This window comes from Hemiscyllium ocellatum (genome assembly GCF_020745735.1).
Source record: "Hemiscyllium ocellatum isolate sHemOce1 chromosome 27 unlocalized genomic scaffold, sHemOce1.pat.X.cur. SUPER_27_unloc_1, whole genome shotgun sequence".
Taxonomy (NCBI): Eukaryota; Metazoa; Chordata; class Chondrichthyes; order Orectolobiformes; family Hemiscylliidae; genus Hemiscyllium; species Hemiscyllium ocellatum.
This window is the reverse complement of record NW_026867476.1, coordinates 118,126-143,972: the sequence shown is the minus strand read 5'-3', so window position 1 is coordinate 143,972 and position 25,847 is coordinate 118,126. Positions and strand designations below refer to the sequence as shown.

The window sequence follows — 25,847 nt, the reverse complement described above, 5'->3', positions numbered from 1 at the left end:
CTAAATTACCCATAGTGCCCAGGGATGTGCAGGTTAGGGTGGATTGGCCGTGCTAAATTACCCAGAGTGCCCAGGGATGTGCAGGTTAGGGTGGATTGGCCGTGCTAAATTACCCATAGTGCCCAGGGTTGTGCAGGTTAGGGTGGATTGGCCATGATAAATTACCCATAGTGCCCAGGGATGTGCAGGTTAGGGTGGATTGGCCGTGCTAAATTACCCATAGTGCCCAGGGTTGTGCAGGTTAGGGTGGATTGGCTGTGCTAAATTACCCCTAGTGCCCAGGGATGTGCAGGTTAGGGTGGATTGGCCGTGCTAAATTACCCCTAGTGCCCAGGGATGTGCAGGTTAGGGTGGATTGGCCGTGCTAAATGACCCATAGTGCCCAGGGATGTGCAGGTTAGTGGTGGTTTGGCCATGATAAATTACCCATAGTGCCCAGGGATGTGCAGGTTAGGGTGGATTGGCCATGCTAAATTACCCATAGTGCCCAGGGATGTGCAGGTTAGGGGTGGATTGGCCGTGCTAAATTACCCATAGTGCCCAGGGATGTGCAGGTTAGGGTGGATTGGCCATGCTAAATTACCCATAGTGCCCAGGGATGTGCAGGTTAGGGTGGATTGGCCATGCTAAATTACCCATAGTGCCCAGGGATGTGCAGGTTAGGGGTGGATTGGCCATGCTAAATTACCCATAGTGCCCAGGGATGTGCAGTTTAGGGGTGGATTGGCCGTGCTAAATTACCCATAGTGCCCAGGGTTGTGCAGGTTAGGGGTGGATTGGCCATGCTAAATTACCCATAGTGCCCAGGGATGTGCAGGTTAGGGTGGATTGGCCGTGCTAAATTACCCATAGTGCCCAGGGATGTGCAGGTTAGGGGTGGATTGACCATGCTAAATTACCCATAGTGCCCAGGGATGTGCAGGTTAGGGGTGGATTGGCCGTGCTAAATTACCCATAGTGCCCAGGGTTGTGCAGGTTAGGGGTAGATTGGCCATGCTAAATTACCCATAGTGCCCAGGGATGTGCAGGTTAGGGGTGGATTGGCCGTGCTAAATTACCCATAGTGCCCAGGGATGTGCAGGTTAGGGTGGATTGGCCGTGCTAAATTACCCATAGTGCCCAGGGATGTGCAGGTTCGGGTGGATTGGCCGTGCTAAATTACCCATAGTGCACAGGGATGTGCAGGTTAGGGGTGGATTGGCCATGCTAAATTACCCATAGTGCCCAGGGATGTGCAGGTTAGGGGTGGATTGGCCATGCTAGATTACCCATAGTGCCCAGGGATGTGCAGGTTAGGGTGGATTGGCTGTGCTAAATTACCCATAGTGCCTCGGGATGTGCAGGTTAGGGTGGATTGGCCGTGCTAATTTACCCATAGTGCCCAGGGATGTGCAGGTTAGGGGTGGATTGGCCGTGCTAAATTACCCATAGTGCCCAGGGATGTGCAGGTTAGGGTGGATTGGCCGTGCTAAATTACCCATAGTGCCCAGGGATGTGCAGGTTAGGGGTCGATTGGCCGTGCTAAATTACCCATAGTGCCTAGGGATGTGCAGGATAGGGTGGATTGGCCGTGCTAATTTACCCATAGTGCCCAGGTATGTGCAGGTTAGTGGTGGATTGGCCATGCTAAATTACCCATAGTGCCCAGGGATGTGCAGGTTAGGGGTGGATTGGCCATGCTAAATTACCCATAGTGCCCAGGGATGTGCAGGTTAGGGTGGATTGGCCGTGCTAAATTACCCATCGTGCCCAGGGATGTGCAGGTTAGGGGTGGATTGGCCATGCTAAATTACCCATAGTGCCCAGGGATGTGCAGGTTAGGGGTGGATTGGCCGTGCTAAATTACCCATAGTGCCCAGGGTTGTGCAGGTTAGGGGTGGATTGGCCATGCTAAATTACCCATAGTGCCCAGGGATGTGCAGGTTAGGGTGGATTGGCCATGCTAAATTACCCATAGTGCCCAGGGATGTGCAGGTTAGGGGTGGATTGGCCATGCTAAATTACCCATAGTGCCCAGGGATGTGCAGGTTAGGGGTGGATTGGCCGTGCTAAATTACCCATAGTGCCCAGGGTTGTGCAGGTTAGGGGTGGATTGGCCATGCTAAATTACCCATAGTGGCCAGGGATGTGCAGGTTAGGGTGGATTGGCCGTGCTAAATTACCCATAGTGCCCAGGGATGTGCAGGTTAGGGGTGGATTGGCCATGCTAAATTACCCATAGTGCCCAGGGATGTGCAGGTTAGGGGTGGATTGGCCGTGCTAAATTACCCATAGTGCCCAGGGTTGTGCAGGTTAGGGGTGGATTGGCCATGCTAAATTACCCATAGTGCCCAGGGATGTGCAGGTTAGGGGTGGATTGGCCATGCTAAATTACCCATAGTGCCCAGGGATGTGCAGGTTAGGGTGGATTGGCCGTGCTAAATTACCCATAGTGCCCAGGGATGTGCAGGTGAGGGTGGATTGGCCATGCTAAATTACCCATAGTGCCCAGGGATGTGCAGGTTAGGGGTGGATTGGCCATGCTAAATTACCTATAGTGCCCAGGGATGTGCAGGTTAGGGGTGGATTGGCCGTGCTAAATTACCCATAGTGCCCAGGGTTGTGCAGGTTAGGGGTGGATTGGCCATGATAAATTACCCATAGTGCCCAGGGATGTGCAGGTTAGGGTGGATTGGCCGTGCTAAATTACCCATAGTGCCCAGGGATGTGCAGGTTAGGGGTGGATTGGCCGTGCTAAATTACCCATAGTGCCTAGGGATGTGCAGGATAGGGTGGATTGGCCGTGCTAATTTACCCATAGTGCCCAGGGATGTGCAGGTTAGGGTGGATTGGCCGTGCTAAATTACCCATAGTGCCCAGGGATGTGCAGGTTAGGGTGGATTGGCCGTGCTAAATTACCCATAGTGCCCAGGGATGTGCAGGTTAGGGTGGATTGGCCGTGCTAAATTACCCATAGTGCACAGGGATGTGCAGGTTAGGGGTGGATTGGCCATGCTAAATTACCCATAGTGCCCAGGGATGTGCAGGTTAGGGGTGGATTGGCCATGCTAGATTACCCATAGTGCCCACGGATGTGCAGGTTAGGGTGGATTGGCCGTGCTAAATTACCCATAGTGCCCAGGGATGTGCAGGTTAGGGTGGATTGGCCGTGCTAATTTACCCATAGTGCCCAGGGATGTGCAGGTTAGGGGTGGATTGGCCGTGCTAAATTACCCATAGTGCCCAGGGATGTGCAGGTTAGGGGTGGATTGGCCGTGCTAAATTACCCATAGTGCCCAGGGATGTGCAGGTTAGGGGTGGATTGGCCGTGCTAAATTACCCATAGTGCCCAGGGTTGTGCAGGTTAGGGGTGGATTGGCCATGCTAAATTACCCATAGTGCCCAGGGATGTGCAGGTTAGGGTGGATTGGCCGTGCTAAATTACCCATAGTGCACAGGGATGTGCAGGTTAGGGGTGGATTGGCCATGCTAAATTACCCATAGTGCCCAGGGATGTGCAGGTTAGGGGTGGATTGGCCGTGCTAAATTACCCATAGTGCCCAGGGATGTGCAGGTTAGGGGTGGATTGGCCATGCTAGATTACCCATAGTGCCCACGGATGTGCAGGTTAGGGTGGATTGGCCGTGCTAAATTACCCATAGTGCCTCGGGATGTGCAGGTTAGGGTGGATTGGCCGTGCTAATTTACCCATAGTGCCCAGGGATGTGCAGGTTAGGGGTGGATTGGCCGTGCTAAATTACCCATAGTGCCCAGGGATGTGCAGGTTAGGGGTGGATTGGCCATGCTAGATTACCCATAGTGCCCACGGATGTGCAGGTTAGGGGTGGGTTGGCCGTGCTAAATTACCCATAGTGCCTCGGGATGTGCAGGTTAGGGTGGATTGGCCGTGCTAAATTACCCATGGTGTTATGTGCATTAGTCAGGGGTAAATATAGGGTAGGGGGAACGGGTCTGGGTGGGTTACTCTTCAGAGGGTCAGCGCTGGAGCTGATGGGCCGAAGGGCCTGATTCCACGCGGTAGGGGCATCTCATCCAATCCAAATCACGAAGATGCCACCCATGGGTCAGCCGTGAGCGGAAGCGGGCTGAGACCCCGCTGCACTGAGGCTCCCTACAGACCCCTTTCCCCCCTCCACCATTGAGTCCTTTGTCATTGGCGTGGAGCAGCCCCCCACCCACCCACCCCTCCGCCTGTACGGAATTCACTGCCTCTGAAGGGGGGCCACTCTGGCTCCGGGTGGCTGGGTGGGTTTTGAATTCGGTCCGGGAATCGGGGGGCTTAAAAACGGACATAAGCCATCTCCCCAGCCCCCTTACCCCCCTGTCCTATGAGGGAAGGAAGGTTGCTCCAATGGCGTGGACTCCCTGTGATTTCAGACCCCCCCCCCCCCCCCCCCGGCAGGATATTCTCTTCCAGTCCGGCTCAAGGAAGCGAAGTGGTCCCAGTACCTTCCTGACCGTCCCGGTCGACCCGCACCCCTCAGCCTGGCACGGTTCACCGTCCGTGCCTCTGCCCTGGTTCGGTGTCCGCCAAAGTCCGCCGCCTCATGCTGCTCCGGGACTCAGGTGCCACTTGGAGCTTCTCTGTCCATCCTGGCGGTGTGGCCCGGCGGTTCTTCCTCATTGTCAAACCTCGTCCGTGACGTTTACACGCCCTCTTAGCCTGGCCCCTGTATTTTTTTAAGTCTGTAGCCTGTGTGTGTGTGTGTGTGTGTGTGTTTGTGCACATGTGTCTGTTTGTATGTGCGTGTGTCTGTGTATGTCTTGTGTGTCTGTGTGTGCGTCTGTGTGTCTGTCTGCTTATGTGTGTGTGCACGTGTTTGTGTGTGTCTGTCTGCATCTGTGTGTGTGTGTCTGTGCTTGTGTGTGCGCGCGTGTGTGTCTGCATCTGTGTGTGTGTCTGTGCTTGTGTCTGTGTGTCTGTCTGCGTCTGTGTGTGTGCACGTGTCTGTGTGTCTGTGTGCGTGTATCTGTGTGTCTGTGTGTGTCTGCGTCTGTGTGTGTGCACGTGTTTGTGTGTGTCTGTGTGCGTGTGTGTGCACGTGTTTGTGTGTGTCTGTCTGCGTCTGTGTGTGTCTGTGCTTGTGTCTGTGTGTGTCTGCGTCTGTGTGTGTGCACGTGTTTGTGTGTGTCTGTGTGCGTGTGTGTGCGTGTGTCTGTCTGCGTCTGTGTGTGTGTGTCTGTACTTGTGTGTGTGCGCGTATGTGTCTGCGTCTGTGCTTGTGTCCGTGTGTGTCTGCGTCTGTGAGTGTGCACGTGTCTGTGTGTGTGTATGTCTGTGCTTGTGTGTGTCTGTCTGCGTCTGTGTGTGTGCACGTGTCTGTGTGTGTGTGTCTGTGTGTCTGCGTCTGTGTGTCTGTGCTTGTGTCTGTGTGTGTCTGTGTGTGTGCACGTGTCTGTGTGTGTCTGTGTGTGTGTGTCTGTGCTTGTGTGTGTCTGTCTGCGTCTGTGTGTGTGCACGTGTCTGTGTGTGTGTCTGTGTGTGTGCACGTGTTTGTGTGTGCCTGTGTGTGTCTGTCTGCGTCTGTGTGTGTGTCTGTGCTTATGTCTGTGTGTGTCTGCGTCTGTGTGTGTGCACGTGTCTGTGTGTGTGCACGTGTCTGTGTGTGCCTGTGTGTGTCTGTCTGCGTCTGTGTGTGTGTCTGTGCTTATGTCTGTGTGTGTCTGCGTCTGTGTGTGTGTCTGTGCTTGTGTGTGTGTCTGTGTTGGGGGGAAGGGAGGTATTCAGTCCTGGACGTGGGTCACCTCAGTGGCGGACTCCAGCCCCTGTTGGTACAAGTGCAGCTGGTGGTGTCTCAGCAGGTTGTTCGACTGCCTGAAGTCCTTGCCGCACAGCGGGCAGGCGTACGGCCGCTCCCCACGGCGTGCACCCGCTGGGTGGGTCAGCGGGTCGGAGAGGGTCCACAAACTCCAGCCCGCACTCGGAGCAGGCGAAGGGGGCCTCTCCCCAGTGTGGCTGCGCCGCTGGGTCCCCAGCTCCGAGGGGGGGGGGGGGTAATTCAACCCCCTTCCCGCAATCCCCGCATTCCCACCGCTTCTCCCCGCGCCCTCTCCCGCTTGGCCGAGCGAAGGAAGCTTAAGTCAGTCCGCCGACACTCTCGGGGTGCTGGATAAGAGTTGGCTGCCGTTTTGAGGCTGCGGTCAAAGCTCTTCCCACAGTCAGTTCACTGAAAGTGACTCAACTGGGGGTAGGAATCGCAGCAGGTCAGAGGCAGCCTCTGTGCAGAGAGAATAAGCCGACGGGTCTAGTCTAAATGACTGTTCCTTTCTCTCATTGGTTTTCCAGCCTTAATGTTTCCAGGTATTTTTTTCCTCCCAGAAAGTGCTGCTGAAAACTGGCAGCTCCAACAGCACCTGTGGAGACAGAAAACGCCAAACATCGCATGAACATTTCGAGTCCAGCAGCATTTTAAACACCCCAGCTGGATTTTCTCAAACGCCTCAATCAGTCCAGGCTTTCCCGACTCTGGCATGAGTTCACAAAACCCTTCCCTCCTGTCAATCCGTAAGAGACCGGAGCGGAAATTAGGCCGTTCAGCCCATCGCGCCTACCCCACCATTCAAACAGCCCCACTCTCCCAATTTCTACCCTCGATCCAGAGAGTGTATGCCCGCAAAACCAGCGACTTCACGGAATTAGATTCCCTACCGTGTGGAAACAGCGCCCAACCCGTCCACACCGACCCTCCGAGGTCGGTAACCCACCCAGGCCCGTTTCCCCTCCGACTGATGCGCCTAACTCTACGGGCAATTTTAGCACGGCCAATTCGCCTTGACCTGCACATCTTTGTGACTGTGGGAGGAAACCCACACAGACACGGGGAGAATGTGCAAACGCCACGCAGACAGTCGCCCCCCCGAGGCTGGAATCGAACCTGGGACCCTGGGGCCATGAGGCAGCAGTGCTAACCACTGACCCACAGAAAGAAAATCCCTTCGGAGGGTGCGTGTGGACTCGTTGGCCCGTTTCCACACCGTAGGGAATCTAATCCAACCGGTCCATGCCGACCAGATATCCCAACCCCAATCTAGTCCCCCCTGCCAGCACCCGGCCCACATCCCTCCAAACCCTTCCTATTCATATACCCATCCAGATGCCTCTTAAATGTTGCAATTGTACCAGCCTCCACCACTTCCTCTGGCAGCTCCTTCCATACCCTCTGAGTGGAAAAGGTTGCCCCTTAGGTCTCTTTTATACCTTCCCCCTCTCACTCTAAACCTATACCCCTCTAGTTCTGGACTCCCCCCCCCCCCCCCCCCCCCGCCAACCACCCCAACCCCAGGGGAAAGACTTTGCCTGTTTATCCTATCCATGCCCACTGTAATTTTGTAAACCTCTATACACACGTTTAACGTCTCGGATCCAGTGAGAAGTGATGTGCAATTTGCCCTGTGCCACCTCACATTTCTTCCCCAACCTCAGCCCAAGAAAAGGAGTTTGTGAATCCCATCTCTCTCTCTCTCTCTCTCTCTTGGTGCATGATGGAGATTGCAAAGAGACGAACATTTTTCTGCCTTGCAATTTTTTATTTTTTAAAATTTCTTTGCAAACCCTTCTCTCCTGGGAAGAGGAGTTTATCAAACCCCTCCCTGTCAATCCTGCACCCCTCCCCCTTTTTTTTTTAATCCTCTCTGCGGCCCACACACCATCCTGCGCCTGCAGGGACTCCCCTCTCCCTGGGCCGGTCCCCAGCCCCCTAGTGCTAACCCTAGCTCACCCAGCGCTCCACCGCCAGCGCCCGCTCCGCGCATGCTCCGGACCCGGCCGCCCACTCGCGCCTGTGCGATGTGGATAGGGGGCTTTCACCAGCGCGGGGGGCGACGGGTAAACGCGCCGCCATTGATGTCGAAGGGCTGGGCGCCGCTTTGGTGCGTCGCTGCTGCCTTGTAGTGGTGATTTCGCGCCAGCTCTGATGAAGGGTCATGCTCGTTTGCTCTCTCTCTCTCTCTACGGATGCCTCCTGAGCCGCTGTCATTTCCTGTCATTTCCCCTTGACAGGAAATGGGTTTCAATGTGAGTCCTCATTTTATTTTTCAACAAACGAAATTGAACGTCTGGCTACAGTCTGCACTGAGAACAAAACAATGCCGTCATTTCCAGCATTGTTTTTGTTCCCAGTGCAGACTGTAGCCAGACGTTCAGTTTCGTTTGTTTAAAAATAAAATGAGGACTCTCATTGAAACCCATTTCCTGTCACGTTTGCCTTGAGGTGCCTGTGCTAGACTGGGGGGGTGTGTGCCAAGTCAGAAGTCACACCACACCAGGTCAGATTCATAGAGATGGACGGCACAGAAACAGACCATTCCGTACCATTCGTCCATGCCGCCCAGATATCCTAAATCTGTCTAGTCCCATTTGCCAGCACTTTGGCTCATGTCTAACAGGTACATTTGAAATTCCAAGCTTTTGGAATGCTGTTCCTTCACCTGAGGACGGAGCAGCGCTCCAAAAGCTTGTGATTTCAAATAAACTCGTTGGACTGTCACCTGGTGTTGTGTGACTTCTGACTAGGTTAGCCTGAAACCTTGAGCAGTTTAGCCTCGTACTCTCTGGCATTTAGAAGAATGAGAAGAGACCTGATTAAGATGTGGATTGTAAAAATCGCTATTGTCCCAGAGGACAGTGCTCTCATTACAGGGGGGTGATTGATGCTGGTTTCATCTGAAGGCCACCTCCCCCATACATTAGCAGAGGCTGAGAATGTGAGTCCCTCATTGTAACTTCAGCCAGTGCGGGGATTGAACCCATAGTGTTGATAGCACTCTGCATCCCAAACTAGCCAACTGAGCAAACTGATCCCCTCAAGGCATATATGACAGAACATAAAACATAGTGGGTTGCGCTTCGGCGGGTCGGTGTGGACTTGTTGGGCCGAAGTGCCTGTTTCCACACTGTAAGTAATCTAATCTAATCTAAAACTAGAAAAGTACAGCACAGAATAGGCCCTTTGGCCTACAATGTTGTGCTCAGACTTAATCCTAATGTAAAATATAGTAACTTAATCTACGCACCCCTCAATTCACTGCTATCCATGTGCATGTCCAGCAGTCGCTTAAATGTCCCCAATGAATTTGCTTCCACCACCTCAGCTGACAATGCATTCCATGCATTCACAACTCTCTGCGTAAAGAACCCACCTCTGACGTCTCCTTTATACCTTCCACCTAATATCTTCAAACTATGACTTCTCGTACCAGTGAATCCTGCCCTGGGGAAAAGTCTCTGGCTGTTGACTCTATCTATTCCTCTCATTATTTTGTACACCTCGATCAGGTCTCCTCTCTTCCTCCTTCTCTCCAGAGAGAAAAGTCCAAGCTTATTCAACCTTTCTTCATAAGGCAAGCCCTCCAGTCCAGGCAGCATCCTGGGAAACCTTCTTTGCACCCTCTCCAAAGCCCCTGTATCTTTCCTATAGTAGGGCAACCTGAACTGGACACAATATTCCAAGTGTGGTCTCACCAGGGACATGTAGAGCTGCAGCAAAACCTCACAGCTCTTAAACTCGATCCCCCTGTTAATGAAAACCAAAACACCATATGCTTTCTTAACAACCCTATCCACTTGGGTGGCAACTTTGAAGGATCTATGTACCTGCACACCCAGATCCCTTTGTTCCTCCACACTGCCAAGAATCCTGTCTTTAATCCTATATTCAGCATTCGAGTTCAACCTTCCAAAATGCATCACTTCACATTTATTCAGGTTGAACTCCGTCTGCCATTTCTCAGCCCAGCTCTGCATCCTGTCTATGTCGCGCTGCAGATTACAGTAGACCTCTATATTATCGATGACACCTCCAACCTTTGTGTCATTTGCAAATTTACTAACCCACCCCTCAACCTCCTCATCCAAGTCATTTATAAAAACTACAAAGAGCAGAGGCCCAAGTACAGAGCCCTGCGGGACCCCACTCAACACTGACCTCCAGGCAGAATGTTTTCCATCTACAACCACTGTCAGCCAGCCAATTCTGAATCCAGATAGCCAAATCTTGTATCCCATACTTCCTGACTTTATGAATGAGCCTACCATGGGGAACCCTATCAAATGCCTTGCTGAAGTCCATATACATTACATCCACTGCTCTACTGTTGTCGACCTGCTAAATATGATACTAAAGGTGTTTGACAAAATAGATGTAGAACGGATGTTTCCTTACGCGGGGCTATCTAGAATGAGAGGTCATGGTTTTAGAATTGAGGAGGAAAAGGTTGAGGAGAAATGAGTTCTCTCAAAGAGTCAGAAATCACATTCCCATAGTTCAGTCGATGCCGGATGTATTTAGGGAGGACGTAGACAGGTTTTTAATTAGTAATGTTATAGGGCTTTGGTAAGCAGGAAGGAAACTGGAGTTGAGGTCGAGATGAGATCAGCCATAAGTTGGTACAGAAGGCTTGAGGGGCTGAGTTACATACTCGTACGTGTTCCATGGTCACGGACTCCCCAGAAGGAAGGGGGGTAGGAATGGATGGAGGATTGCGAGCTCCCCCCCCCATTCCGCAGCAGAATCCAACCCTGACAATCAGATGTGATCTCATAGTGCCTCAGCGGATGAATGGATGAATCACTGTCCACATTCATCATGTTAAAATCTACAAGCCTGACATCAAGTCCTTTGAACTTTCAAAGTTAGTGGTTGGGGAAGCTGTGTAGACCCTCTTAAAATCGTGAAGTATCTGCACATTTTCATTCCAGATTACAGGCCTGCTGAATACATTGTGCACCTCCTCTGCAACCGTTGCGCTGTGTTCCTCGCTCTGTTCTAATACACTTTCGATCTGTCTGTAGTGCACACAAAACACAACTTTTCTTTGCACCTGGGTACATGTGACAATAATAAGTCAAATCAAATTTTAAAAAGGAAACCATTTTTCAAAAATCACCTTCACCCTAGTACGACTGAGTTCCCAATTCTCTTCGACAACATCATCAGAGTGCATTTATATAATACATTTACCAGAATAAAACCATCTCAGATGCTTCAAATCTCCCTTGATTAAGGTTATCGATGCATATACCTCCGGCCATAATGTGGCACTGAAGAGGTTTGAGTATACATGTGATTTGCTGAAGTAAATTAGTGTCTCCATTAAACAGTGCACCGCCAGCCTTTCTGCATATTATTCACTTTGTGAATGCATCGATTGAACATGCCTCCTGAACACTTCTGAGTCATTTAAACTGGGGGCAAAGCTGTGAGACGTTGGTCAGGGAATCCATGACAGCCTCAGGAGCTGGGACCCAATCTTTGCAAAGCTAATTCGTTTAATCATCAATGACGTGGACCATGTCATTCTGCTCATTGATTCCATGACAGCTGTCTAGAGCATTCTATTCAACCCCTCGCATTCGACATTTCACCAATAGGCTGGGACTCACTGTATGGAATCTGAGATAAATCTTTGAGTGCTACCGTCACCACAGACCTAATACATTGAAGGCAGTGTGAGACTCACTTGCTTGTATGTATATCCATGTATATTATGTAGTTTAAGCTAACAGTTAGACTCATTAGTTTGTATATGTCACTAACACAAAATAAGTAGATTAAGCTAAGAAATTTGCTTCATCTTAAAGTGCACATCCCTTGTACTAATTTTGATCAGCCTAACATTGCAGGAGAGGCTAATCACCTCCTCCGAGTGTGGGAATGGATTCACTCAGTCCTCTGACCTGCTGAGACATTGCAAGTTCACACTGGGAAGAGACCACTGACTTGCTCCAAGTATGGGAAAGGATTCACTCAGTCCTTTGATCTGCGATATATGCGGGATTCACACTGGGGATGGACCATTCACTTGCTCCAAGTGTGGGAAATGATCCACTCAGTCCTCTATTCTGCTGAGACACATGCGAGTTCACACTGGGGCGAGACTGTTCGCTTGCTGCGAGTGTGGAAAAGGATTTGCAAAGTCGTCCAACTTGCTGAAGCACCAGCGCACCGAGGAGAGGCCATTTACTTGCTGTGTGTGGGGGAAGGAATTCACTCAGTCAAACTGCCTCCACAGACACCAGCAAGTGACTGCAGGGGTTGGATCCTGCTGTCTATGGCTTCGCTTAATCGTGCCCAGCATTAAGAAGCTGACAATGTGAGATTTGTTTCTGTTAACTTTAACAATTAACAATAATTCTTTGAAATTTGCATCACAGGTCGACAGAGTGATTAAGAAGGCGTTTAGCACGCTCACCTTCATTCCTCAGACCTTTGAGTATTAGAGTTGGGGATGTCATGTTGAGTTCATACTGGACGTTGGTGAGACCTCTTCCGAGGTACTCCATCTAGTTCTGGTCTCCCTGTTATAGCAAGGATATTATTAAGTTGGAGAGGGTTCGGAAGAGATTTACCAGGATGTTGCTGGAAACATCTATGCAGCAGAAGACTGAAGGTGACCCAGGGGAATCTACAAAGAGAGAAGCTCAACACCCAAAGATGCCAAGTGGTTTTGAAAATTGACTTGATATAAATTTAATAGGGGCTTTATCGATCATCATGTCTTTATAGAGTGCCAGATAGATAATTTGTTTAAAGATTTACAAGGATGTTGCCAGGGTTGGAGGATTTGAGCTCTCGGGGAGAGGCTGAACAGGCTGGGGCTGTTTTCCCTGGAGCGTCGGAGGCTGAGGGGTGACCTTATAGAGGTTTATAAAATTTTGAGGGGCACGGATCGGGTAAATAGCCATGGTCTTTTCTCTGGGGTTAGAGAGTCCAGAACTAGAGGGGCCTATGTTAAGAGTGAAAGGGGAAAAAAAATTTAAAGAGGATCTGAGGGGTCACTTCTTAAATGAGAGGGTGGTGTGTGTATGGAATGAGCTGCCAGAGAAAGTGGAGGAGTTTGGTCGAATTACAGCATTTAAAAGGCATCTGGGTGGTTATATGAATACAAAGGGTTTGGAGGGATATGGACCAAGTATTGGCAAATGTGACTGGGGGGGTCAGATCGGGACATGAGGTTAGGCATACCAATTGGATGTTGGACCAAAGGGTCTGTTTCTATGCTGTGTTAATTCTGCTAATTAAACCAAACACACAGAAAAGCTCATCTTGTCTTATGATCTGCTAAAATATGAGTGACAATGAGTGACAGATCCTCTTTAAATTTTTTCCCCTTTCACCCTTAACACATACCTTCTAGTTCTGGACTCCCCCACCCCAGGGAAAAGACCTTGTCTGTTCACCCTATCCATGCCCCCTCATGATTTTAAAGACCCCTATAACGTCACTCCTCCGCCTCTGACACTCCAGGGGAAAAAAATCCACAGCCTATTCAGCCTCTCCCTATAGCTCAAACCCTCCAGTCCCAGGAGGTCCTTGTAAATCTTTTCTGTAGCCTCTCAAGTTTAACAACTTATAGTCGCCTGATAGAAAGGTGAGTTGAAATGTACTAGGAGTAGTCTCACCAATGTCCTGTGCAGCTGCAACATGACCTCCCAACTCAATGCTCTGACCAATGAAGCCAAGCAGCCAAACACCTTCTTCACCACCCTGTGAAAGGATTCATTCAGCGACCTACCCCTGCTGACACACCATCGAGTTCACACGCGATTTCTGGAATTCCTGTTCATCGGATCCAGGATTGAACTTTGTTCAACAGCAACTATTTCTGTTGACGTGAAGGAACTCCAGCCTTTTCAGCAGAATTGCGTATTGCAGATGTAGGGAGTCGAGATTAGAGTAGGCGCTGGAAAAGCACAGCAGTTCAGGCAGCATCCGAGGAGCAGGAAAATCGATGTTCCGGGCAGAAACCTGATAAAAGGCTCCACCCTAATAGTCGATGCTAGTATTCAGGTTAAAGGATAAATAAATCAACTTTGTGTTAAACACGGTGTGGCATGACTTTTTTTATTTAATATCACAAACACATGTTAGTTTCTTCTGAAGTGGGTGTACGAGAGAGGATGTGGGTGGTAATTTTAGGCAAGATGTTGTGAAACGTGAAAGGGCTCAGAAAAGATTTACAAGGGCTGGGGCTATTTTCCCTGGAGTTTGAGGGGGTGACCCTATAGAAGTTTATAAAATCATGAGGGGCTTGGATAGGCTGAGTAGACTAGGTCTTTTCCCCGGGATGAGGGAGTCTAAAACTAGAGGGCATAGGTTTAGGGAAAAGATATAAAAGAGACCTAAGGGGCAACTCTTTCAGGTAGAGGGTGGTGCATGTATGGAATGAGCTGCCAGAGGAAGTGGTGGACGATGGTATAATTGCAACATTTAGACGGCATCTGGATGGGTACGTGAATAGGAAGGGTTTGGAGGTTTATGTGCCAAATGTTGACAACTGGGACTAGTGTAATTTAGGATTTGTGGTTGGCATGGACAAGTTGGACATGTTCCCATGTTGTACATCTCTGTGACTCTCAGATGAGAGTGTGGTCGCGACAGATTTCTTCATAGTTGCTGCTGTGTGAGGGACTCTCCATTCTCCACGAATTCCCATTCCCTTGTCATTCCTGCAGCGTGGATGTTTCTCCATCTCTCACGAATTTCCCATCCCTTGCCATCGCTGTCCTGTGAGACACTCTTCGCCTTTGACTCATTCCCATTTCTTTGATCATCCCCGCTGTGAGGGACTCTCCCTACTCCACTCATTCCCGTTCCCTCGTCCACTCCCTCTGAATTGTGCACTGTTTTCTAAAAGTGGCCTCACCAACGTATCTGTGCAGCAGCAACATGAGGTCCTCTACTCAGTGCAATGACCAATGAAGGCAAACATGCCAAATGCCTTCATCACCACCCTGCCTTCGACTCCATCTTCAAGGAACTTGATTTCAAGCCTGTTTTTTAGTCATTCACAAGGTGAGAGCATTACTGGCTAGGCAAGCATTTATTGCCCATCCCTAATTGTTAAGAGTCAATCACATTGCTGTGGGTCTGCAGTCACATGTGGGCCAGACCAAGTATCGATGGCAGTTTCCTTCCTTGAAGGATATGAGTGAACCCAATGGGTTTAACCTGACAGTCAATAATGGATTTACACTCCCCATTAGAGTGTAATGGGGGGGGGGGGGGGCTTCAAACCCGGGTCCCCAGAACATTACCTTGGTCTCTGAATTAACTGGGAGATAGTGAGGACTGCTGATGCTGGAGAAGTCAGAATCGATAAAGTGTGGCACTGGAAAAAGCACAGCAGCTCAGGCAGCTTTTGACGAGCAAGAAAGAAGACATTTCAGGGCCCTGATGAAGGGGCACAAGCCTGAAATGTGAACTCAGATGCGGCCTGACTCAGTGTGCGTTTAGCAGCACCACACTTGATTGAGTCTGGATTAACAATCCAGTGATATGGGCAGCACGGTGGCTCAGCAGTTAGCACCACTGCCTTACAATGCCAGGGACCTGGGTTCAATTCCAGCCTTGGGTGAGTGTCTGTGTAGATTTGCTTTGGTTTTCTTGCACTGTCCAAAGATTATGTGCACATTATGTGATGTGGCAGTGCTAAATTGCTCAGGTTAGGTGCATTATTCAGGGGAACTGCAAAGTGATGGGGAAGGGGAATGTGTCTGGGTGGGATACTAGTGTCTGTGTGGATTTGTTGGGCCTAATGACCTGTTGCTACGCTGTAGGGATTCTATGATGATAACGTTAAAAATCACACACCACCAGGTTAAGGTCCGACACGTTTATTTGGAAGCACTAGCTTTCAGAACACTTCTCCTTCATCAGGTGGTTGTGCGTAGCGCATCCAAATAAACCTATTGGACTACGGCCTGGCATCATGTGATTTTATAACTCTGTCCACCCCAGTCCAACACCGGCACACCTCCAGATGATGACAGCACCACTGAGCCATTGGCTGCACCCTACACCAGGCAAAGGTGGTTTTGCCTGACAGTCAATGATGGATTTACACTCCCCATTAGACATGTAATGGGGGGGCTTTGAACCCGGGTCCGCAGAACATTACCTCGGTCTCTGAATTGACTGGGAGATAGTGAGGACTGCCGATGTTGGTGAAGTCACCTGTCTGGAAACGTTGACTTCTGACCGCAGACGCCACGGTGGCTCAGTGGTTGGCACTGCTGCCCTCACAGCACCAAGGGTCCCAGGTCCGATTCTGGCCTCACCGTTCTCCCACCCCGTCTGCGTGGGCTTCCTCCGGTTTCCTTCCTCTCAGGCTAAATTGCCCGTCGTGTCGGGTGCTGTAGTCAGAGGGGAAATGGGTCTGGGTCTGTATTGTGCTTCGGAGGGACTGGTCGGGCCGAAGCCGCAGGGACTCGATTCAGACACCGCCCGCCACCCAGAATGCCCCGCGCGGCTGAAAGTCCTCTATCCGCTGGAGCGGGGGCGCGGTGCGCACGCGCAAGGCCGGACGGGGGGAACAGGAACGGTGCGCATGCGCAGGGCCAGACTCGGGCAGGAGCGGTGCGCATGCGCAAGGCCAGACGGGCCTCCCAGCGGTGGCGTCGACGTCGGCTGAGACGCCGTTCGGTAAGACGCGGGCAGCCGGCGGGGGGGAGGGCAAGAAGCGGCGAGGATTGGCGAGTAGACGGTGCGGAGCCCCACAGGGAGGCGCCGGGGGGTGGTAGGCCGCGGGCGGTTTTAAATTTCCGCCGCAACGGTCCGGCCGCGAGGGGGGGGGGCAGTGGCCGCCATCTTGTTTCGGCCTGGCGTCGTCGTCGGGGAGAGGAGTCGCTGTGCGCATGCGCGTCCCGCCCCGGGGACGTAAGGGGGCGGAGCCACCGTTCTGCCACCCCCACGTGACCCTCCATCCCCCCCACACCCCCACGTGACCCAAGGTGAGGTAACAATGCAGACCCAGAGGGTCAGAGAGAGAGAGATGTGTGCAGCACAGGGACAGACCTTTCGGCCCGACTCCTCCATGCTAGCCCTGATGTCCCAAAGGAGAAAGTGAGCGCTGCAAGATGCTGGAGAGCCGTGTTGAAAAGAAAAACGTGGCGCTGGAAAAACACAGCCCAGGCCAGGCCAGGCTAGGCAGCGTCCGAGGTGCAGGAGAATCGACGTTCCGGGCATAAGCCCCTCTTCAACGTGGCCCTGGAAAAATACAACCCAGGCTGGGCAGCGTCCGAGGAGCAGGAGAATCGACGTTCTGGGCATAAGCCCCTCTTCAACGTGGCCCTGGAAAAACGCAGCCCAGGCCAGGCAGCGTCCGAGGTGCAGGAGAACCGACGTTCCGGGCAAAAGCCCTTCCTCAGAGCGGTGCTGGAAAAACACAGCCCAGGCCAGGCAACGTCCGAGGAGCAGGAGAATTGATGTACCGGGCAAAAGCCCTTCCTCAGTGTGGTGCTGGAAAAACACAGCCCAGGCCGGGCAGCGTCCGAGGAGCAGGAGAATCGACGTTCCAGGCAAAATCCCTTCAGGGCTTTTGCCTGAAACGTCGATTCTGCTGCTCCTCGGATGCTGTCTGGCCTGGGCTGTGTTTTTCTAGCACCATATTTTTCAACCCCAGACATCCCTAACCTACTTTAGCTCTAGGCCCATATCCCTCTGAAACCTTCCTATTCGTGAGGAGGATCTTCTTCTCTGAAGAGAGATTACTGCGTGCAGTTCTGGTCTCCTTCCGATCGGAAAGATGTCGCGAAATTTGAAAGGGTTCAGGAAAGATTTACGAGGATGTTGGAGGGTTTGAGCTACAGGAAGAGGCTGAACAGGCTGGGGCTGTTTTCCCTGGAGCGTCAGAGGCTGAGGGGTGACCTTTACAGAGAGGCTGAACAGGCTGGGGCTGTTTCCCCTGGTGTGTCGGAGGCTGAGGGGTGACCTTATAGTGGTTTACAAAGTCATGAGGGGACATGGAGAGGGCAAATAGACAAGGTCTTTTCCCTGGGGTGTGGGAGTCCAGCACTGGAGGGGGTGTAGGTTTAGGGTGAGAGGGGAAAGATATAAAATAGACCTAAGGAGCAACCTTTCCATGCAGAGGGTGGTAAGTGTATGGATCGAGCTGCCAGAGGAAGTGGTGGAGGCTGGTGCAATTATAGCATTTCGTAGACATCTGGATGGGGACATGGGTAGGAAGGGTTTGGAGGGATATGGGCCAAGTGCTGGCAAATGGGATTAGAATAGGTTCGGGATATCTGGTTGGCATGGACAAGTTTCTGTGCTGTACGTCCCTGTGACTCTATGGCCAGTCAAGGCAAGCATGCCAAGTTCCTTCTACACCAAACCGTCCACCTGCTACTCTACCTTCAAGGAATGTGTTTTCCATTCTGCTTTGTTATTCATTCACAGGATGAGGGCAAGCAACCCGACCTTGCGATTGCCATCTACATTAAAGACCCTCCCCCCCACCTCCCCTCCCCGTGCCCCCTCCACTATCACAGTGAGGCCAGGCAGACACTGGAGGAGCGACTCCTCACGCGTTACCTTGGAGAGTTCACAGCCTAACGGCCTCAACATTGACTTTGCCAGCCTCATGCTTCCCCCTCCCAACCTGTTCCTGTGTCGAGGCCCCTCCTCCTCCTCCTCGCTTCCCTGACCTGTTCTAACCTGTCCACCTTCCCACCCACCTCTGCGCTCCACCCTTCCCACCGACCAATCGTAATAACCTCCATCCACCTGTCACCATCTCACCTCCCCATCCCCCAGCCCCACTCCTCCGTCCCTCCTTCAATTTGCTTCGGGGCTCCCCATTCCTGGTGAAGGGTTTCAGCCCGAAACGTTGACTCCCCTGCCCCTCGGATGCTGTCTGACCTGCTGCGCTCTTCCAGCCTCACATCTACTGACTCTGACTTCCACCATCTGCGGTCTTTGCTGTCTCCTGCTCCCCCTGTGGCTGACCCACCCTCACCTGCACATCCCCTGGACCACTAGGACTCATAACAGCACACAAACCAACAGCCACTCTCAGACAACAACTCACCAGGACAAAGGACCCGATACCCTGCATGAGCAAAATCAACGTTGTGTACAAAATCCCATGCAAGGACTGCACAAAACACCACATAGGACAAACAGGAAGACAGCTAACGACCCGCATCCATGAACACCAACTAGCCACAAAAGGACACGACCAGCTCTTCTTAGTAGCCACGCACTCAGATGACAAACAACATGAATTCGACTGGGACAACACTACCATTATAGGGCAAGCCAACAGAACAGCCAGGGAATTCCTAGAGGCATGGCACTCATCCACAGACTCTATCAACAAACACATCGACCTAGACCCAATATACCGGCCACTGCGGCGGACAGCAACTGACAACCGGAAGTGGCAGAGACAAACCACTACAAATGCCGGTGGAAACAGCACAGAAGCGCTTCACAGGAGGCTCCCAAGCACTGAGGATGTCACCTAGAAAGGGGACGAAACATTTGCAACAAAAACTCCCAGCTTGGTGAACAGAACCACAACATCCCCTGGACAATTTAGCATGGCGAACCCACCCTCACCCGCGCATCCCCTGGACAATTTAGCACGGCCAACCCACTCTCACCCGCACATCCCCTGGACAATTTAGCACGGCCAACCCACCCTCACCCGCACATCCCCTGGACAATTTAGCACGGCCAACCCACCCTCACCTGCACATTCCCTGGACAATTTAGCAGGGCCAACCCACTCTCACCTGCACATCCCCTGGACAAGTTAGCACGGCCAACCCACCCTCGCCTGCACATTCCCTGGACAATTTAGCACGGCCAACCCACCCTCACCCGCACATCCCCTGGACAAGTTAGCACAGCCAACCCACCCTCGCCTGCACATCCCCTGGATTGTGGCGGGGAACTGGAGCCGACGCTGGGGTGGGGTTGCTGGGAGACCGTGCAAACCCCTGCACAGACGCAATACACTAATGGTGGAAGCAAACCCTGGATCCCTAGCACTCTGAGGCAGCGATGCTCAACTGCACAACTGCTGTACAATCTCCCCCCCACAGCCCAAGGCTGGGAGCGGAGAAACAAAATGGAGGCTGGGGTAGGCAGCAGAACAGAAGCGATGAGCTGCTGCAGAAGTCGATGGTCTGAAATAAAGTCAGAAATTGCTGGAGAAACTCAGCACGTTCTGCTGAGGTGGAAAGATCCCTGATGAGTGGGGCAAATCGAGGGTTATGGAGGGACATCAGATCAACCTGTTGAATGGCAGAACAAGCTCCTCTTCCTCATTTCTTATGTTCCTTCATTGTCGCTGGGTCAGAGTCCTGGAATTCCCTCCTTAAGGACAGTGTGGGGCGAAAGAGAGAGAAAACCGACTTGACTTTCCGAGTCCGGTGACCTTTCTTCAGAGCTGTGTTTTCTCTCCTTCTTCCAGAGATGTTGCCAAACCTGACGAGTTTCTCCTGCAATTTCCGTTAGGGTTTCAGATTTCCAACATCCACAGGTCCTTGTTTTTATTGTCGTGACAGCAGAACAAAAGTCGGGTTTTCTTTTGTTGACTTCTTTATTCATTCTGTGGGAGGTGGGCGGCGCTAGCTGGGCCCTGCATGTATCACCCCGTCCCCTAGCTGCCCCTCGAGAAGGCCGGAGGGGGTGAGGCGGCCTTCTCGAACCACTGCGGCCCACCTGCTGTGGGTGGCCCCCACGCTGCCCTGAAGGAGGGAATCCCGGGAGTTTGACCCAGCGACAGTGAAGGAACGGCGATACGTTTCCGAGGCAGGATGGGGAGCGGCTTGGAGGGGAACCTGAAAGTGGGGGGGTGGGAGCAGTATTCCTAGACATCTTCTGACCCTTGTCCCTTCTCGATGGTTGTGGCTTTGGAAAATGCTGTCTGAGGATCTTGGATGACGTTTGCAAGAATGATACCTGAGACGTCAGGAGTTAGGTTGCAAGGAGGGATGACAAGAAATCTACAAGACTTTGATAGGGAAGGACATGAACTATTTCCACAGAACTGAGGGCACAGTCTGAAAATTCGGGCCAGACCATCCTGTGAAGAGATGTTCTGAAGGGTCACTAGGCCTGAAATTTTGATTTATCTTCACAGATGTGGCTCGACTTGCTGAGTCTCTGGCAAATTTCTCTTTTTGCTCCTGAATACCAGCCTTCTCCGTTCTTGGCTTTAACCCCTGTTAAGTGCTTTGTGAAGGAAAGATATCGAGGAATGAGGCCTGAAGCCTATGATGTTTGGATCAGCCGTAGTCTCATTGAATGCTAGTACAGTCTCTGGGGTCCGAATGGCCTCCTACTGTTCCTATTTCAGCCCCTGGAATGGCGGGGAGGGTACGGTGGGATGTGGATTTATAGCTGTGGGGGGGAAACCGAGAGCAGGGGAAAAGAAATGATCCCCAGCTTCTGCGTTTCTGTACCGCGTTTACAATGCTGATCTTTGCGAACTCCTTTTGCAGGGGAATTCGGCAGAGACGCGTGTTCTCACCGCCGCGAGATCTGACGAGAGTGGGCGCCAAGCGTCCGGCTCTGAACTGGCACCGGCCTCCGAACGCGCAACCAGAAACGTCCGGTCTCTGGGAAGAGGTTCCGAACGTCGCCGTGTCCGGGTGAGACCAGGAGGACCGGGCGCGCCCGGCCAAGACCGGGAGAGCCGGGAGTTTTTGCACAGCTTGAAAAGAACAGACGAAACACCGCGGGAGGGAAGGAGCCGGGCCCCCATGCCCCGAGCCGGCGAGGCTTCGATGGAGAGGCCGTGGAAGTGTGGGGACTGCGGCAAAAGCTTCAATTACCCGTCGCTGCTGAGGAACCACCAGCGCGTCCACGGCAAACCCGCAGCCGGCGGCAAGCCGTGGACGTGCGGCGACTGCGGCAAGGGGTTCAGCTACCCGTCCCTGCTGCGGAACCACCGCGAGAGCCACGCCGGGCCGGACGCGGCGGAGAAGCCCTGGAAGTGCGGGGACTGCGGCAAGGGGTTCAGCTACCCGTCCCTGCTGCGGAACCACCGCCGCGTCCACGCACCGCCCCGGGAGAAGCCCTGGAAGTGCGAGGACTGCGGCAAGGCCTTCGGTCACAGCCACCGGCTGGACAACCACCGGCGGGTCCACGCCGGGCCGGGGGAGAAGCCGTGGAAGTGCGCCGACTGCGGCAAGGGCTTCGAGTACCCGTCCTGGCTGGAGATTCACCGGCGGGTCCACGAGGGGCCCGGGGCGGCGGACAAGCCCTGGAAGTGCGGCGACTGCGGCAAAGGCTTCAACTACCCCTGCCGGCTGGAGAGCCACCGGCGGGTCCACGCCGCGCCCGGCGCCCGGGAGAAGCGGTGGAAGTGCCAGGACTGCGGCAAGACCTTCTGCTACCCGTCGCTGCTGGAGCACCACCGGCGGGTCCACGCGGCGCCCGGCGCTCGGGAGAAACCGTGGAAGTGCCAGGACTGCGGCAAGGCTTTCTGCTACCCGTCGTTGCTGGACACCCACCGGCGGGTCCACACCGGGGAGAAGCCCTTCACCTGCGCGCTGTGCGGCAAGGGCTTCACCATGTCGACGTGCCTGCTCTCCCACCAGCGGACGCACACCGAGGAGAGGCCCTTCAGCTGCCCCGTGTGCGGCAAGTGGTTCCGGTCCTCCTCCGACCTCAACGTCCACCGCCGGGTCCACACCGGCGAGCGGCCGTTCACCTGCCCGGCGTGCGGCAAGGGCTTCTCCTGGTCGTCCAGCCTGCGCTCCCACCTGCAGGCCCACGCCGAGAAGCGGCTGGCCTGCGGCCGCTGCGGCAAGAAGTTCCGGCACGCGGCCAGCCTGGCCGAGCACCAGCGGGCGCACGCCGGCGAGCGGCCCTTCGCCTGCCCCGCCTGCGGCAAGGGCTTCACCGGGCCAGCCAGCCTCCAGCGGCACCAGCGGGTCCACACCGGGGAGCGGCCCTTTGGCTGCGCCGCCTGCGGCAGGCGGTTCCGCCAGGCCTCCGACCTGACGGCCCACCGGCGGGTCCACACCGGCGAGCGGCCCTTCGGCTGCCCGGCCTGCGGCAAACGCTTCACCAAGTCCTACAGCCTGCTGCGGCACCGGCGGGTCCACACCGGCGAGCGGCCCTTCGCCTGCCCCGCCTGCGGGGCAGGGTTCACTCAGCTCGCCAACCTGCGGGCGCACCAGCGACACTGCAAACGCCCGCTGCCGGCGGATTACCAGGCTTCCAGCGAGAAGTAGCCGTCTCCCTCCTGCTGGTGGGTAATCCCTCCACCATCGTGTTCGTTATTGTCATTAAGCAGAGATTGACCTCTCCCTCCACCCCAAGATCTAAAAACCGAAACAGAACACCTCGCCCTATAATCTGGGAAAGCACATTGAGAAGTGGGGTAACCTGCTTTTCATCGACTTCTAGCGATTCAATAAAATAAATCTCCAACACTTTAAAACTGACAAATGACAACATATCTATCTAACTCTCACAGTGAACAAATTAACTAAATGATAAACAAACCGAATAAATCTCTCTCAACTATTAACTCTCCCCGAATAAAGAAAGAGTCTAGTGGTATGCCTTTCCAATAATTTCATGTCCCGCTTATATTGAAAAAAGAAATAGAATTTTATCTCTTGAAATTACAGCCAGCTTGTGTCTCTTCCGGAACGTTCTGTGCCTTCCCTGTCGGCTATTCTGTCAGGAATCCTAACTAGTTGTGTTGTTGGTACTGTAGTTATCGAGAAGGTGCTTTCTGTAAGACAGAAAGGAGGCTGTGAGAGCCAGCGATTCTCTCTTGAGAGCTGAGGGCCATTAGCTCTGGGGATGGCAGCTGGCTCTCGGCCCTTTGTCCAACTAGCCCCTTCTTTGGCCACCCTCAATGACCTAACAATATTTCTTCCAATAGGATTGGTACTGTGTTGTCAAAACCGTCAGATTTAAATTGAATTGATCTTTGGTATTGAAGTGTCTGGTTCAAATTGATTGGCTGAATTCAGGGGGCTGTTGTCTGCTGCTTGGTCTGCTAACTGTCTGCCCTTTCCATTCAAATGTGCATTTGCACTTTAAATCTCTAAGCACAGGAAAAGCACATGATCTTTTATAGGGAACACGCAATGCTTCCCTCCAGCATTTTACAAACACCAAATTCTAATTTCCTGCCTCCGACTCCACGAGTATCGTACCCAACTGCGCAATAATGTCACTCGCGACTCCTCACACGCGTCTTTTTTTTTTAAAGAAGTCCCGGTTCCCTCCGGGTGCCTGCCTGCCTGCGAATTCATGTCGCGTCCGAGAAAAGAGACTGCGTCAGCATGGGAAGGCCTGGGCGGGGACAGAACTCCAGGCCAGCCGCTGCTGCCTCTCCTCCGCGATATTCTCTCGGTCGGACGTCGGCCCCCGAAGCGTCCGAAAGCAAAAGAGGACAGTGCGACGATTCGGCCAACTCCGCGCTGCTGCGATGGCTTTCACTCGGGCCACGTCAGAAACGCAGCAAACGTTTCCTTCTGAACTAACCAGCACCGGCGGGGACCAGGGATGTGCCAGTTGGTTCAATATTCTGGCTGATCAAGAGGGAACATGTGACCAAGTGAAACTTTGAGACTCTGTGGCTCTATCTCTGTACCTGTCTGTCGACCTACCTGTCATCTTATGTTTCGTTGTAATTGAACCTGGAGTCGGCTCTCAAGGCTGCTCCATCAATCGCTAAGATCATGGCTGACCTATCTATTGCCTCAGCTCCTCCAGCCTGCGTTATCCCCACAATCCTTAACCCCCCCTACCGTGCAAAAACCCAGCCAACTGTGTCTTGAATATATTGAATGAAGCTGCTTCTACTGCTTCCTTGGCAGAGAATTCCATAGATTCACGGCTCCTCTGGGAAAAGCCTCCCTCATCTCTGTCCTAAATCTACTCTCTTTCCCCCCCGCCGATCTTGAGGCTGTGCCCCCTCGTCCCAGTCTCGCCCACCAGCAGAAAAAAAACCCCGCCTGCCTCTATTTTATCTATGCCCTTGCATAATTTTATATGTTTCTACAAGATCCTCTCTCTCATTCTTCTAAATTCTAGCCCAGGTGGCTCAACCCCTCCTTTTGGACAGCATAGTGGTGAGCACTGTTGCCTCACAGCGCCAGAGACCCGGGTTCAATTCCCACGTCAGGCGACTGACTGCGTGGAGTTTGCACGTTCTCCCCGTGTCTGCGTGGGTTTCCTCCGGGTGCTCCGGTTTCCTCCCACAGTCACAAAGATGTGCGGGTCAGGGTGGATTGGCCATTCTAGAGTTAGCTGAAGGGGTAAATGTAGGGGAATGGGTCTGGGTGGGTTGCTCTTTGGAGGGTCAGTGTGGACTCGTTGGGCCTGTTTCCACCCTGTAAGTAATCTAATTGGATGCAATCTAATCTAACAGGGTAATCCCCCTCACCTCTGAAATCAACCTGGTGAACCTCACTCTGCACCACCTCCGAAGCCAGGATATCCTCCCTCAAGTGAGGAGACCAGAACTGCACACAATACTCCAGGTGCCACCTCACTAACACCTGGTACAATGGCAGCAGAACCTTCCCGCTCTTTAAATTCAATCCCTCCAGCAACGAAAGCCGATATTCTGTTTGCCTTCCTGATTACCTGCTGCACCTGCAAAAGAACTGGCGATTCATGTAGGGGCAGTCCTAGCTCCCTCTGCGCAACAGCATGCAGCAATCCTTCACCATTTAATTAATACCCTGACCTCCCATTCTTAGTGGATAACCTCACATTTACCAACGTTGTGCTCCATCTGCCACTCGACATTAACCCGACACAAATTTCTCTGCAGACCCTCCACGTCCTCTGCACGATTTGCCTTTCCAGTCAATTTAGTGCCGTCAGCAAACTTGGGGACATTACACTCGATCTCGTCTTCCAAATCATTTATAAATGTCACGAACGGGCCCAACACTGACCCCTGCAGCACCCCCACTTGCCACTAATCTCCAGCCAGAGAAACACCCATTCATCCCCACTCTCTGCTTTCTGTTGGTTAACCAGTCCTCTATCCATGCAACTCCATGCATTCTTATGGATGAGTCTTCTATGCAGCACCTTACGGAACTTCTTTTTGAGAATCCATGTCTGCAAAAATCC

General features: G+C 52.7%; 1 protein-coding gene across 1 annotated transcript in view; it reads left to right on the top strand.

Moving 5' to 3' along the window:
* The window catches only part of LOC132807037 (zinc finger protein 845-like), a 46,465-nt gene extending 23,400 nt beyond the window's left edge, over positions 1-23,065 (top strand). The window contains exons 5-9 of the mRNA XM_060821344.1: positions 4,403-4,599; positions 7,714-7,869; positions 11,831-12,090; positions 16,235-16,421; positions 21,233-23,065. Coding sequence (XP_060677327.1) covers positions 4,403-4,599; positions 7,714-7,869; positions 11,831-12,090; positions 16,235-16,421; positions 21,233-22,972 — 2,540 coding nt within the window. The 3' untranslated portion in view covers positions 22,973-23,065. The remainder of the gene's footprint in view (positions 1-4,402; positions 4,600-7,713; positions 7,870-11,830; positions 12,091-16,234; positions 16,422-21,232) is intronic.
* The last annotated feature ends 2,782 nt before the right edge of the window (positions 23,066-25,847 follow it).